The 16,358-nt window shown below is 38.9% G+C and overlaps 1 protein-coding gene across 1 annotated transcript in view; it reads right to left on the reverse strand.

Annotated features, from left to right (window-relative positions):
* Cntn5 (contactin 5) overlaps positions 1–16,358 on the reverse strand; it is a 476,649-nt gene that overhangs the window by 79,006 nt on the left and 381,285 nt on the right. The window contains exon 15 of the mRNA XM_059267217.1: positions 15,549–15,669. Coding sequence (XP_059123200.1) covers positions 15,549–15,669 — 121 coding nt within the window. The remainder of the gene's footprint in view (positions 1–15,548; positions 15,670–16,358) is intronic.

Raw genomic sequence — 16,358 nt, forward strand, 5'->3', positions numbered from 1 at the left:
AAGTAGTAAAGGTTCCTGGACCAGAGGTGACTGGACACAGTAGAATTTACTAGGAATAATAAGATCCTGAGGCATCCATTCTAAAATTTCATGATTAGAGACTCTGGAAGAACAATTGTAGCACCAAAAAAGAATTCGGGAGGGGATGGTAGAAGGGTTTTATTCTTCTTTCCATTTTATGCAGTTTTAACTGAAATCCAATTCCCTGTTGATTCTGAAATGGAAGCAGGGTAAGATGGAAGTCTGGAGCCTGTAGAGACTTGAGAAGCTTGAGGACCGCCATTATGAACACTGTGACCAGGGATCAATCTGGAATAGCAACAATGCTGAGTATCATTGTGATCCAGTCTAAGTGAAAAAGTAAATGATGTTAGAGGCTCCTACCAGTTCATGAGGTTCTTTCTGACTAATGCGTACTTGTGGTGAGAAACAGCCATGGTGGAGTTTAACAGCTGACATAAGATAGGTCAAGGAAGTCAGGGTTTTCACATAGGAATTAAGTTTGGCATCACTTGTGCCCAGTCACATAAATAAAACTCAAGGGAAAACTCAGCTTGGAGAAGCACTCAGCTCAGTAGATTAAATAGTCTGAGGTATCATGTCTCTGGAATTAGGTCAATATATGGCAAGTCAGGCCCAGCATAGGAAACTTGTACCTGAAAGGAGGGCAGGATAATAAGATGCTGGGTCCTAGCTATCTGTCATACCAGCAGCTAGATCAGGAATTCCTCACTTGGGCATACGATCTCAGAGCACATGTAGCCTTTTGCTTTGCTTCTTGTTAAATTTCTTTCCTACACAATCCATATAGCCAGCCTGGAAACCATTCTTTACTATTTGCACTTGGTTTTGAATATTGTATCAATATTTCTTGAAAGAATGTGCTATAAAGAATGAGAAAGTATAAGAGATGGGAGGAAGCAAAGAAAAAGGAATCCTAGGAGCATCACAGAGTGCTAAGCTTCAAATGGAATTACTGAAGGCTTTTTGTCATCACACCTGAGACTTTATCGGTTTGTGTCCCTGCTTTAGTGACAGGTTCTAGGACATGGTGACCTATTATTATTAAAAGCCCATGATAATTATTTGCTCAATTGCTGTCATATTCTATCCATTCTTATTTATCTGGACCTTACAAATTTAAACTCTAGGGAAGAGAACTTCATTACTCATTCATTTAGACGTTGAGTAATTGGCCAGCAATTTCAGGAAAACATTTCCTGTGTTCTGAACTCTGGGGATAAGACAGTAGAATAAAATGGTTCCCATTCTTTCCCACTTTATTTTCTGGATAAGAAAAGGAAGTCAATAGGCGAGTGAGTGAAGTAGATTCAGACCACAACAAATGCAATGAGGAATGTACAGTCAGACGAAAATCATGTAGAGAAGGAAATTTAGTAATACATGATGAGTCAGCCAGCCTTGTCAATTGTGTGAGCAAGAGTGTTTCAGTTGATACCACCTATGGGTGGATTTTTAAAGTGTTAATGAGCATGATATGCTGGGCAAGCAGAAGGCTCCTGTGGTTGGATGGGGAGGAGAGGTGATAACATTGGGAAGGTCATCTGGCACAAAAGCAGAGGGATTTGAAGGACATAAGAAGGATTTCATATTTTCTTCTGAGTGTGACATGGAAGGCACTGGGTTACATATGAGAAAAGTCAGAGGTAAGAAACTGAAAATCTTAGGGCTGACACTTGGGAGGAAGTCCTCTGAGGATATAGAAAACTATTTTGGGGTGAGGATCTGTATATTTTACTAAAACACATGGATTGTTGAGCATGTAATAAATATTAATTTGATGATTAACAAATGGTTCAACGAGTGTCCTTGTTGCTCAGCATATGTTGATATGGTGTCCATGCTGTGACGCCTCTAGGGAGCTGTTGCTAACTGCTCTCCTGCAATCCTTTCCAGTATGGTAAGGGCCACTTGTAAGGGAAAACAAAGATGAAATCCTCCTCCCCCACACTAGTGTTAACCAACTAGAATTCGACAACATTTATTCTAAGCTTAACTTTGAATATGTGACTCTGAGTCAGTTTGGTAGAACCACAGGAACCTTATCATCTGCAGATGGGAACTTAATCTCCTTTGAAGATGCTCCACAGCATTTTTTAGAAATTCAGTTCTGTAGTTGTTTTGCATCTTTTTTTTTTTTTTAAAAAAAAATACAAACACTTCCTGTCAGTTATCACAAACTTCAGATGAAAACCAAATTAATCAACCATTTCAGGCCATGGAGTATACATAAATATTTAATGTAGTTTTACATGAATTAGAGTCATACACAGCTTTTACATATGCTGACATAAAAGTAGCAGTCCATCCATCGAAGGTTAAGGTGATCTTTCTGAAATGGAAAATAGATATTTCAGGGTCTATTGTATACACTGTCAAGAATAATTAAAAATATTGAACTTGCTTATTTAAAATTTCAAACAACCCAGATGCTCTCTGAAAATTCATTCATTAAGCCAGTATTACATAAATTTGGAGAACAGATGAGTTAAAAATCATGTAGGAAAATACCATATGAGCTGCTAAAATATGCAGGGAACCATGTTCCCGTACAGCTTTCTATAAATCTAGTGCTGCTGGGCTGTCACTGCTCATTACGACTCTGTAATGCAGATTCAGATAAATAATAATATATAGCTATATGGTCTCTTAACTTTGTCCAATCTCACTGTTCATTTACGAATAATTTATATATACCTCTGTGATCTATTTTGCACAAACATACCATGAGAATAATTTAGAATTATTATTTCAAATTACATAGTCAGGCAACATGTGTATAAACTGTATCTTTAATATGACTGCAACTTTGACAACATTATAGATTAAACTGTAGGGAGATTTCTCTAGTATATTTTGTTTGGGAAGGTGGGCATGGTAGCTCACACCCATAATCCTAGCACTGGAAGTGGAAGCTGTATAATCATGAGTTCAAAATCATCCTCTGTCGCATAGCAAGTGAGAGGCTAACCTGAGACATGAAATGCTATCTGAAAACCAAAACAAAAATGTGCAAAGAATGGTTTATGTGTGTTTAATATACTTTGGCTAGGATTGTTTTTCTGGAAATCAAGATGTTCTATAAGTTATATGCTGAAAACTGTGGGCATGTTTCAAAGAAGTAAGCAAAAGTTAACAAAAACATATCTGGAATCATAAATTTCATATTTTTGAGTAAATCTATCATCCTTTCAAGGACTTTATCCTTGTGCTCTTCTCCTCAGGTAAAGACTTAGCTGTGGTAGAGAAGGCACCATCTTTGTGGTTTCCTGATGGCATGGTCTGTGAGTATTTTGTTATATACTATAGGATTCTATACTATGCAGTTTTCTTCCGGGGCTCAGCACAGATCGAAAGATGACTTCTGTCATACATGCTGGCAAACCTGGTAAAATTTTGATGCCACCATCTAACTCATCAGCAAGGATATTGATGGTAGGCTCCTGCAGAAGCACTTAGATAGAGCAGTACTATAGCTGGTTAATTTGTAGCAGATGTCTCCTTTAATGGATGCACAGCACAGAGCCTGTAATGTGGACTACCTTGTTCAGTGGGGATGTGATGGATGCTGCTTATTAGCTTGACTTAACATTCTGTGAGCCGAGTCTTGAGACAAACACCTAAGCTTTGATTACTGATCCGTGCAGATCAGGTGATAAAATGCCTTTGCAGGAGTGATTAGATATTGTAAATGAAGTTTAGTTTAATAACAGTCTTATTTCTTGACTTGGCATAAAAGAAATAATTATAGGAAGCAATAACCTCCTGAACAAAATCTGTAATTAAACCTGACTCGTTCCCTGCCATAGTCTTTTGTGATTAATGAACATATAACCAAATCAGAACACTGACAGGTAAGCAAGCTGACACTTGGGTAGAGATGATTAACTTAGGCGATTTGCAAAAGCCTTCCTTCCATCAATATTTTGTACTTTTGACCTAGACTGTTCTAAAATTTAAGACATAGTTTTTGGGGATTCGAAATCATTCATACTACTTAGTTTCAATTGTTAAAACCTATCTGGTTTATGTGATTACTTTATTTCACAATGACTTTAAAACTTTTTAGTGTTCTTGACAGTATTTTGGAAGGCTTTCTACTCTTCTGTTTATTTTGCTTTTCGGGACAGGATCTCAGTAAGTAGCCAGGCTGGCTTTGATTTCAAAATGCTCCTGCTTTAGCCTCCGTAGTGCTGGGTTAATGATGCATGTCATCATGATTGCCTGCTAAGTTGGAGGCATAGTCATACATGTATTCATGTAAACATCAATGGAATCAGTATTTATATTTAACAAACATTGCGTGGTATGATTTAAGTCAATCCCATGCTCTATGTGGATACTCATTTAAAATTCACTTCTGGTTGAAAACAGTGAAAATTCACACAGAAATGAAGGCTGTGTTGCAGGAACTACAGCTTTTAGCCTGTTGCCTTGTCCTGTCATCTAACTCTATCTGAAATATTATTTATACATTTAAAATCCTCTTACTCAGTCTATCTTCAACTTTTTAAAAAATATTTTATTCCTATGCATGTATGTATGTCTACCGAGTGTGTGCGGGTGCTTGTGGAGGTGAGATGAGGGTGCCAGACCCCTGGAGTTGGAGTGACAGGCTGTTATAAGCTGCATGAAGTGGGTTCTGTGAATCAGACCTGGGTCCTTTGGAAGAGCCTCGGACACTCTTCACCAAGGAGCCATCTCTGCAGACAGCCTTGATGGGCTTTTGTAAGTGACCTTGCAGTGCTTTCCTGAGGACAGGAGGCAGTCAACAGCTCTGACCACCTTCAGAGTGCACCATCACACCATCATTGAGCTTACAGAGGAAAGCTGCTGCTACTACTGGGTATTTCAGTCAATGTCTGATGAGCTAGGATCACCTGGTGAATAAATGTAGATCACTGTTCTGATTATGATCATATCATGAAGATCAGTGGTTCTCCTTAACCTTGAAGATGACTTTAAGAATTTAAGAGTTTTAGTCTGGGTCTTTTCCTAATGTGATATTGTATCAGCAGGGTCAAAGGGTTCCTATCATAGATATTTTACAACACTTGGGGAATTTCAAGGTCAGGCTGTTGAGATCCAAGGGATGTCTCAAGTTAAGCTCTGAGCTGAGTCTAGGACTGAAGCAGCCATGGCTCCTTTGTCAGGTGCACACACAGCAGGAGTTTTCTCCACAGTGGTTTTCTGGCAACAATTAACCTGAGACGGAGGCTTCCCTAACTCATTTAGGAGTGGTTTTCTCTTTGAAATCAAGGACAGGTTATGTGGGTTTTTATATCTATCTATCTATCTATTTATTTATTTTAGCTGGGTGCTAATTTTTCCATTGCTTTTAGTTTGAAGGCAGCAGAACCAATTCCTAACTATAAACGTGAAGGTCTCCTCAGTTAATAACAAGGTAGAGGCCTATGCACTTAGGACTGCTAACCTTCAAGTAATGTAGCAAGTTAATGTCTCCTAGTTCACACTGAGCAATAATTATTCTTTTGCAGTTCTTTTTTTTCTTTAGTAAGAAAATTTTTATTCATTTTCCATACCAACCACAGATCCCCCCTCATCCTTCCTCCTGCTCTCCCCAGCCTTTCCCCCACCCGCCCACTCCCCCCATCTCCTCCTCTGAAAAGGTGAGTCCTCCCATGGGGAGTCAGCAAAGCCCCTCCCCCTGCATCAAGGCTGTACAAGGTGTCCCACCATAGGTAAACCTATAGAGACAACTGAGCAATAATTTATATTTTAGTATTAAAATAGAATAAAAAAAATCCTTTAAAGTACTTTTACCAAAAATAAGTATAATTTTATTTGGCTTTTGCAGACATCATCTGGTGTTATGGTTTTGTTTTTTTTGTTTTTTTTTCTTCACTGCCATATCACCTCCCTTGCTCTGACTCATTAGAGAGCTAATCATCTTTGTAATTCCAAATTAAAGATTACTTAGTGAGACAGAGATATTACCTCTGCCAGGTGTTTGGGAGGGCCGAATCTAACCAGCAGTTAAGTTTTTTCACGTGACTTCAGTTCCTTGCTCTGTTAGGTCTGCATGGCTTTTGTACTGTTCGGTGAATATTCAGTCAGACACAAGACAATGCTACCCAAAAGCAAGTTAATTAAGAATCCAGTATCTGAGCACATGAGCTAAACTAAGGAAGAATTTTGAATAGAGACTCCGGTGAACTTACCAGTGTTCCTTAGTCTTCTCTGGAGATGTGACCAGCCACTGGGTTGGCATCCAGAACTTCTTCCAGCCTGGGTATTTGCTGACTACATATGGGTTATTGAAACTGGGCAGTAGAATACATGTACACTTACAAGCATGTCACTCTGGGCTTCAAACATTCCCACTCAGTACACAAAAGACCTGCTCAGACAAGTCTCAAAGACAGTCAGGAATCTTATTGAGAAAAACAGAAGGGCTAGGTGTTAAGTAGGAGGAGCAGCTAGGTTAAGCTCTGTCTGTAGAGGCATATGAAATGAGAGGAAGAGGATGACTTTTACAAACAGTTCATACAAACAGATGATTGAAAAGACAGAAGGTCCTCTGGATGGTTTGACTAAGGGTGTGTTGGTCAAGATCATCCTTCCTGGTATTAAACGCTGTGCTGTTTTGCTTCTGCTCTTTTGGTACTAGGAACCACAAGAAGACAGGAAAGAAAGTAAATGGTTAGAAGAACTTGGGAACTGCAGTGGACTTTTTCCAAAGCACTTGGGGGTTTTGTTCTTGTCTTACTAGAGTGGTTAGAAGAACTTGGGAACTGCAGTGGACTTTTTCCAAAGCACTTGGGGGTTTTGTTCTTGTCTTACTAGAGTGGTGATTGCAAACATTTAAAGAGAGCGCCAAGGGAGATCTACTATTAACTGGAGCTTAACATTCATGGAGACATCTCATCTGGAAAGGATTCCTTTATGACATTACATCTGCTAGAAGCCTTTCAAGGTATCCTGAGAAAGCAGCCATTAGAATCTGATACTTCAGTTGGTTGACCAGAGATGGGGTCAGAAGGCAAGATTTGTCAGTATGGTCAGTGGCTATTCAGGCCAAGGTCCAAAACAGAAGGTGGCAATCAATCATGTCTCCTGGGCAGGTACTCAAGGAGCAGGCACTTTAGAGGATTCAGAAATAAACCATAGAGAAGATCCATGGGAATGGAAATGGGCTGTGTTTGCAAGTGGATAGTGGGTCATTTCTATCATCTTTCTTCACTTAGCTAATGACTACGTATCTTTCAAGTTTTCACTGACATATGACCTTGATGAAAATCCTGTCTCTCAGGTAAAGCTTGTCCCTCTATCCTCTTTTGCAACCCTCTTCCCATACTCTTTCTTCTCCCATCTTTCCTTTAATTGCCTTTTCCTACCTTTCTAAATATTAACATTTCTGAAACTAATACTATGTAGGGACTGAGTGGGCCTAGTGGTTACAGTGGTGAAGGGTGTGGAAACAGTGTGTCTGTTGCCTACAGAGGGCAGAACAGTAAGTAAAAGCTAAGGCTGTGAGACCATACCCTGTATACTCACCTTACTGTTCTAGCCTCACTGGGGCGGGGTGTCGGGGGAAGTCGAGTCGACATGTTCCTAAGTCTTTCTGTGCCTTAGTTTCCTTACCTGCATTCTGGAGCTAAAACTGGTACTTCTCTCATTGTTTTTGTAGGATAAGGTGAGTGGAGAAAGTCAAATAATTCACGTGAACTCATTAGTGCCATGACTGGCATACAGGAAGACACTACTAACTGTGAGCTGACTTTATTATACCAAGTATAATTGAGCTCAGGGTCATATGCATGTGTCAGGACTTGACATGTAGCAAAGAGATGAAAAACATGTCCTTTGTTCACTAGTTCTCAGCCGAGCACCTAACATACGATGCACTCTATAAATTTTTTTCTGTGTGTGTGTGTGTGTGTGTGTGTGTGTGTGTGTGTGTGTGTGTGTGTGAAGACCAGAGGTTGATGTTAAATATCTTCTGCAGTTGCTTTCCCTCTCTTTGATTTTGGTATAGGGTCTCTCACTGAACCTGGAGCTCATCAATTTGGCTAGTAGGGCTGGCCAGTAAGCTTTAGGGACCCACTTTTCTCCAACCTATTGAGTTTTGGGGTTATAGTTGTATACTAGTATACCTAATTTTGTGATGGGCATCCAGATTAAATTCTCATGCTTGTACAACAAGCCCTTTGCCTACTGAGCCATGTCTTCAGCCCCTGCCTCATAAATATTTGATGAAGAACCATAATTAATGAATGGAAAATGAGTGAGGTCTGAATTAAACAAATTGGCCAACCTCTTTTAGCAAGACCTTGTAGGGCTGTGACAAATCTGTCTGACTAAAACCTCCAGTTTTTCTAAGATACTTCCTTTTTAGTCCTTGCTTATCTCTCTTTGCCTGCTGTAATTTTGTTATTTTCCTCTTCAGTCCACCAAACTTGCTTTTGACAGGACCATCAGTGACTTCTAAATTACTAAACCCAAGGGTAGGTTGTTCCCTATTTCACTTGGTGGGAGTGGGGGATAGCAGGTACAGTGTTTTGGGAGTTTGCTTGCACATGTGTGTGCACACATCTGGAAGCCAGAGGTCAGCCTTTGCTGTCATCCTCAGGTGCTCTCCACCTTGCTTATTTGAGATCAAACCTACTCATTGACCTGAAACTCACTGATTCAACTATGCTGGCTGGGAGTAAGTCCAAGGATTCAGCCTGTCTCTGCCTCCAGAGCACAAGGATAACACATATGATTTACCACAACTGTATTTTTTAACTTAAGTTCTGGGGCTCAAGCCCAGATTCCCATGCTCACACAGATATCATTAACCTATCTGAAGGTCAATGGCCCCTGTCTGGCTGGTCCTTGACTCTCTCACCCAGTTGCTCCCTCCAGAAAATTTCTCTGTCTTTGTCTCCATGACCAGATTTATTTGGGTCTTCTTGCTGATAGCTCTGTCTTTGACAGATTTTTCACAATCTCCATGACAAATCCCCTCTTCTAGATTTCCTTTCCATTGGCGTTAGTATGCTGTTAGTGCTCAGGCTAGCATATCCACTCCAATGTTGCTTTCTCCATGACCAAAAGACAGTTTGCTTACTGCATATTTGTATAGTGATCTTTATCTTAAATGTTGCTTCCTTACTTACAATGAGCTTCTCTTGTATCTACCACATTAAATGGATATGATAGAAAGTGACCATATTGCATAATTAATTTTCTTAGTTGGAGGTACATAATTTATGATCTATACTTGGTCAAGTTTGAAAGTGAAGATGGATCATGATAAATCACCCTGGTGTTAACCCTTGGTCCAACCAAAATATAGACATAGGCCATTTTCACTCTAAGACTGACATTCACATTTGCTTTCTTTCTGCCATTTTTCACAGTCAGAGGGTCGCAATACCATGTAGATTCAGTCCCCTTGATTGTCTGGGTCTCTGCCTCCTTTACAATTTTACCATCTTCACTATTGCTTGTTCTTCTCATTGGGACTGAAGCCGTAGCATGTTGTGACTCTATGCACAAAACATTGGCCTCACTCATCTACAACAATCTCTGAAGTTCTCCCTTAGTGCATATCTATTCCTTCTGGACATTGCTTCTTCTCTGTACATCCATGACTTTTACCACAAAAGACTGAGTTCTTTTTATGGGATAAGATAGCCCTTTACTTAGCACCACCCCATCGTTGCCTCGGCACATTGTCAATAAGGAATGAAATCAGCCTTTAAAGTGTAACTTCTTATATTAAACATTCATCTTCACATGTTTATATAAATGTGGTGATGATATGTTTATATTAAGATGTATGTATAGGAAAGACAGGGATAAAAAGCAGAATGGAATGGGATTCTCATACAATTTTTGCTTGAGAATATCTATGATGTGAAACACAATGATTAGAATGTTCTTAAAAGTGAGATAGAGAAATCAGAGTTCATGTTTCAGGACAGTGGCACATTCCCTGCAAGCAAGCTGAGGAGGTCTGTGTGCAGGTGGAAATGCCAAGGTCAGAGGAAAAGCTTGTATTCTAGAAGTCACTCCATATTTGCTAAATGAACAGCATGCTGGAGACTCAGACTTCTTCATCTTTGTATACTAACACTGTACTTCATTTGTTCAGTTTTATTTTCTGGTGTGTATGCCCATGAGTGCAAGCTACTGAAGTCATTTCAGCTCTGCTGGCATTGTCAACTGTGACTTCCATAAACCAAATCAAAAGTGGTGGAGAGAAGCCAAATACTTGATTGACAAAAGAAATGTTAACTTTGTAGTTTAAAAGTTCTGCTGATTAGCAAATAACTCTCTGAAAAGTGTAAGAGGAAAGAAACCTGCTCCTAAAGAAGATCAGTCTGAAACACAGATATTGGCATTAATTTAAAATCAATGTAGACACCAAGAGTGGTCCTGTGAGGAGTGAAGAGCACATTAAGTCTGATTTATTTCCAAGTCAGTTGACAATGTCTTAGGCTGTTTCCACGGAGCTTGGGGAGTGCCAGTGCAGGCATCTTTCCAAGAGAAAAATGTAGAAAATTCCCAGACATTTTCTCTTGCTATTGAGACTCACTAAATAATAGAACTTAGAGTAAATGTGGATAGTGGTTAATCAAAGGTTATCAAACTATTTTTTTATTCAAGAAGAAACTGGAATTGTCACATTATTTTCAATAATCTTAAAATACATAAATAGATAATGTTTTAAAGCTAATTAAGAAGTTTTCTCTTTGAAGTTGTCTGGAAATAAATCATCTTGTTTGGTAGCATCATCTATCTTATGATGAAAACATGTTTTTTTTTTCTTGAATTAAAGTATAACTATTGAGCTAGTGAGATGGATCAGTAGGTAATGGTACTGGCCAACAAGCCTGGTGAGCTGAGTCCAATCCCTGGGTCTCACATGACGGAAGGAAGGAAGGGACACCTACAAGTTGCCCTCTGACCTCGACATGTGTTCACACACACACACACACACACACACACACACACACACACACACAAATGCACCCCACAGAGAATAAAAAATTTAAATGTATAAGATAGAAATATCTGTAATGATCACTTCAGACCAATATGCAAACTCTTTCAAAATATAAGGCTCATGTAGTAAAATAACAGATTATTTTAGTATAAAAAACTGATATGGAAGCTCTGTGTATCTAACTTTATGAACTAATTTTTAAATAATCTATCCCATGCCCTCCCTTTGGCTTGCTAGAGTGATGCATAATTTAACTGTTACAGATGTTGTCTTCACATGTGTGTAACATGTGCACTGCCCAGAGCCCTGAGCCTGACGGAGCCCTGTGCTCACAGTGGTGTCTTACCATCACTATTCTGGAGTTCTAAATAACCTTCACTGAGGCATCCTGTATCTCTCCCTTGTGTTGGGTACCTCAAATTGTTCATTTGGGACCATTGCTGTACTTTTTAGTTCCTCCTACTTCTCTTGCAAGACCCAAGGTTACCAAAGGGCATTCATGTGGTGCTTCCCACAAAAGCATCTGTCACACAGATGGAGTGTAAGTGGAACCTGTAGATGTCCGAGGCCTCAGCTTCATCTTTTCATTCTGAGTACTGACCACACCTCAGCTGCCACAGTTTGGATGAATGGACAGCGGAAGAAATACGTAACAAGTTATAAATAAGTATCTGTTGACTTATCTCATTAGCCTAGTACTGTTTTGAGGGCATTAGTTTGTTAAGGAAATTACTAGGCAGTTTGAGAAAGATTAAACTATTTAAGTTTAAAAATTGGAAAGAATATATCAAACTGAGTTGATAAGAAAAGTCAAGGAAATTGAATTGAATGTGAGTTTAATTCTTGGAGGAAGAAGTGATGGTGTGGGATTAGAGGCACATGCCTGAAAACAGATATGTCCAAACAAGTAATATGTTCGGGGGTCCATTGGTGTCAAATTCAGTTATGTACACATGCTAGCTGCATCTGGAAGATGCTGCACAGATTTCAGAGATTAGAAGGACCCAGAAGATGGTTAGTTTTCCGATTTCTTTTTTCTTTTTTTTACTATTCTCACAATGTATTTAATTTTTTTGAAACTGTCTTATATAGCTGAATCTGATCTTGAGCTCCTAATTCTGCTCTACCATGTAAGTGCTGAGGTTATAGACATACACTGTCCTGCTTCACTCAGACTTTCCCAACTTACAATTTTTCATTAAGAAAATGTTGAAAAGAAATACAGAAGTTGAATGAAACATTATTTTCTTAATTGTTTCCACTACCTCTGAGCAGAAGGAAAGGAACTCAGGCTGAGGCTCCCAGCAAAGTAGTTGAGCTAAGCATGTCTTATTTAAACCATGAAACTTTCCTACTTTGATATATACTGTGAGAAATATATGTAACTGACTTTCGAATCATCAAATAACAAAAGAATACTTCTTTCTGTTTCTCATATTACCTGAGTGTGTCAGGGCCTTCAAAGTAGTGTGTCTCCTCCCATGAGTTTCTGTCCTGACTAATAGAATAGACTGCTGTTCATCTTTCACATGTTCCTACAGCATGGCATGATCTTGCTTTCTCTATTGCTTTTATACACTTCTCAGAAGTAAAGAAAATAAATGGTCTCCAGATGTCTGAGCCTAGCTTTAGTTTCTGTTTATATTTATATTCCAACATGATAATTTCTTTTAGGATATTCATGATTGCTGTGTTTTCTGTTGTTCTGCAGATTACATGGTGCCATTAATGCTATACGAAATCAAAATCTGTAAGAACAGATGATTGATTTTATGTTGCATGTAATTATTTATAGAATATTGAAATTTTGGATAATGATAATGGTGGAAGGGAAATGGGAAATAGCACTAACAGTCACAACCAAATTTATAAGCAAAAGTAAAATTAAGTTTTGGAGAAAAGCTAGCTCTTAAAACACAAAATGAGAGAAAGGCAGGGAGCTGGAGTCTGGAGAATTCCAAATCTAAATAAGGAGTAGTGGGGTAAAGAGCCACACACCTGGACCCAACTTAGAGTACCAGCACAGGACATGTTAAGATGCACAAAGGAATGTTATGGAGCATGTTTAATGGCAACTAAGGCAATAAGAAGAGCTTTCATCAGGCTGTGAGAGTAGAGATTGTTTTCCTATGTCAACATCAGAATATGATCTTAAGAACATATTCCTTGCAGCTTATGTATGCCTAATGTGTGATCAACATTGAAAAAAGTGAACGGCCTAATCAATGGTGGTGTGGTCTTCACTGCTCCCATCAGGATTGTGTTAACTTATAAAACAATAACGTTGCCACTTGAGTTTTAACAGCGTTTAGAAAAACTCACTCTAGAATGCTCAGCCTTGGCCTTACTGCCTGGAATGGAAGAGTGTTCCTCCTTTACAGAGAAGGGAGGGGTAGGGCAGGAGACATGAAGAGTAAAGCCATTCTCACAGATCAACACTAAACAAGGAACATTCGAGCTGCAAAGCTCCCCAGATGACCAGAAGTCCTTCATTTTCGTCATAAAACGATGACGATAGATGAAACATAAGTCTTAGTTTAGTTTAAATATCTCTCGAAGACTAGCTGGGAGAGAGAAGCAAATTATTTTCCCTAATTTCTGAAATATAATGAGAGTACATAATCAAAAATTGGTGACTGGATTGAACTCACTTCAAGGGAAAGCTTGAGCTCACTGATACATAAATATTCAGACACTAGCAACCTGTTTGAAATTGCTATTGGGTGCAATTCCAAAATTAATGCATTTAATCATCTCCTAGGCATAAAGCCAAAGGCTAAAAGAGCAGAACATAAAAACGTTGGCCTTGAATTATGTTCTGAACCCTGTTGAGTTTAATTTTACTTACAAAGCAGGATATGCAGTTTGCCACTTAAATTTGTCCCTTAGAATCCTGAAAAAAAAAATACCTGGTTTCTTGTTATCAGCGTCTAAATTGTGGTATTCATCTGGAAAGTCCTAGTTTTAGGAGGATCAATCTAAATTACTAGTCAAGTGCACTGAGTTAATACACATAACTAAGGAAGACAACAGCAGGAGAAGAAAGCAATTTTCTACCACTTTGACTGTAGGATACAGTGTGCAGTTCCGGGAAACTGGCACCTTCAGAAGGCACAAGGAAGTTTTCAGCTACACGGAATGTGATGTATTGAAAGGGGAACACTTTCAAAAGGTTTGTTTTACAATAAGGTGATATAGCATCCATTCATGATACAAAATTTGGAGACAAGAAAGAACAGCCTTGTAAGGAGAAACAAGCATACCCGACAAGACTAAGCTTATCCTCACTGACACAGATCTTTAAAATCATCTCACTGGAAACAGAGGTGGGCGCACTACTGCACACCAATAAACAGTTGGCGACAGAGGCAGCTAAGAGGTTGTCATTCACCTTTCTATTTACTATGGGAAATTCTTACAAACATCGGTTCTTAAAATGAGAATTGAAAAGCACTTCAAATGGCTAAAGGTCAGTTATTTAAAAATATCATCTCTTGCTATGTACTAAAAGTGTTTAGTTGCATAGACTGTGCAAGAACTGGAAGCATGTGACACACATCTTTATAAGATTGGGGAAAAGAGAAACGTACTGGGTAGGGCCTTGGCGATTACTTTCTGGGGTTATAGTTACATTACTTGTGGCTTTGCACAATTCAAGAATTTTGGAAGCTGTCTATGGATAAACTATACTTAATACCAAATTATGAGGAAAGAAAGAGTGAAAGTTAGGAGAGAAAAGAGAGTGGTAAAAAGGAGGAAGACAAGAAGAAGTGAAGGAAAAGACATGCTAGGATATACATTTCTCATTTTGAGCAAAAAACGAGGCAATTTGTGCTAAGACATGGACTTAGTTGAAATAAGACAAAACTTCATAAGGTTGCAGAGATTTTTAGGGGGTGGCTCGTAGGTTGAAAACACTTAGCTGTCATTTTTGCACAGACAGGCTGTATGTTGATATTTTCAGGCTCAGAAAAAAAAAATCCCTGTCATTTAACAATTGTATACCTTCTTACATGTGAAGTTTTCTTGGTTCTAGAAGCTAGATTTTTTGAAGTTGGTAGCTTTTTATTTGAAAGCTGTATGTATACATACATATATATAAAACATACATATACACTCATGTATTTGAAAGCTGTATGCGTACAGATATGTATATATGTGTATGTATATATGCATATTTGTATACATACAGCTTTCAAACACACACACACACACACACACACACACACACACACACACACACACACACACCCCAACCCTGACTGTGTGACTGAAGTGTCTCAGAGCAGCTATGCTTTTGAGTTTGGGATTAAGTTGGTTTGCCACTTAGCAGCCACTCATTACTGCAAGTGCTCTGGAGACAGCTTTTAGCTCTTGTCTGTTCCTAAGGAGAGGTTTCCTACATCATCATCTCAAAGGCAAAACAAGGTTAAGCAAAAACGACAGAGATGGTGAAAATGACAGTGAACAGCACAGTGCTGAAGCGCCCCAAGTCCATGCATTCCAGTCCCTTCGTAGGGTAATTTATAGTGCTCGTGTCTGCAGTCTGAGCTATTAGCATACTCACCCCTAACAAGAAGTTCTGCCTCATCTGACACACTGTCTGCTGTGGTCTGTACCCTGCAGCCATATCTCCCAGCATGCATCAGAAGGATGTTCCTGATCATTAAATCTGCAGAGGATGCTTGCTGAAAGAGGGATGAAGTGCCAGTTTAAAATGTTGCAAATCTGCCTAATTCAAGGTGGTTTAAGGGGGAACTTTACATATTCAAAGGGCCCATCTTTGGGCTTACCATTTATAAGACAACAACGCAGACATCAAACATGCCCTGTCTTAAGGAGTATATCAAGTTATACTTTTCACAAACGCTCAAAAAGAGTTTTAACATTGAATATTGCATAAAATGATTTAGCATCAATAGTTAAGAGGTATTGAAGTATATACCAGACACTCTTTAAAAGTATAGGAAAATCACTAAAAGTTACTGCTTTCTTATTGAAAGACAGGCCTATTTTTATGACAGTAAAACTATGTGGAAAGAAATAGCAACTAGTGGGACATTAATTATGAGAAGGTAGCTGTTGAAAGATTATCTCACGAGGATTTATTGAATATTTCCTTTTGTAAGTACACCATGGGCCACAGAATGTAACAGCACTTAGGAGAGAGATGGCTGGTCCCCAGCCATGTGTTTTTATGTAACAAAGATACAATCCTCCCATAGCCACCATCATCAAGGGGCGGGGTCAGCCTGAACCCATGTTAATGCAGCCATGAAACAAAAGGAATCTCGAGAAACATTTGACTTTTGTTGGGAACAGAATGATGAGAGCCTAGTTCAATTACTGCAGTTAGGTGATCAATAAGTGCCAGGAA

This window comes from Peromyscus eremicus, chromosome 7, assembly GCF_949786415.1.
Source record: "Peromyscus eremicus chromosome 7, PerEre_H2_v1, whole genome shotgun sequence".
NCBI classification, from domain to species: Eukaryota; Metazoa; Chordata; class Mammalia; order Rodentia; family Cricetidae; genus Peromyscus; species Peromyscus eremicus.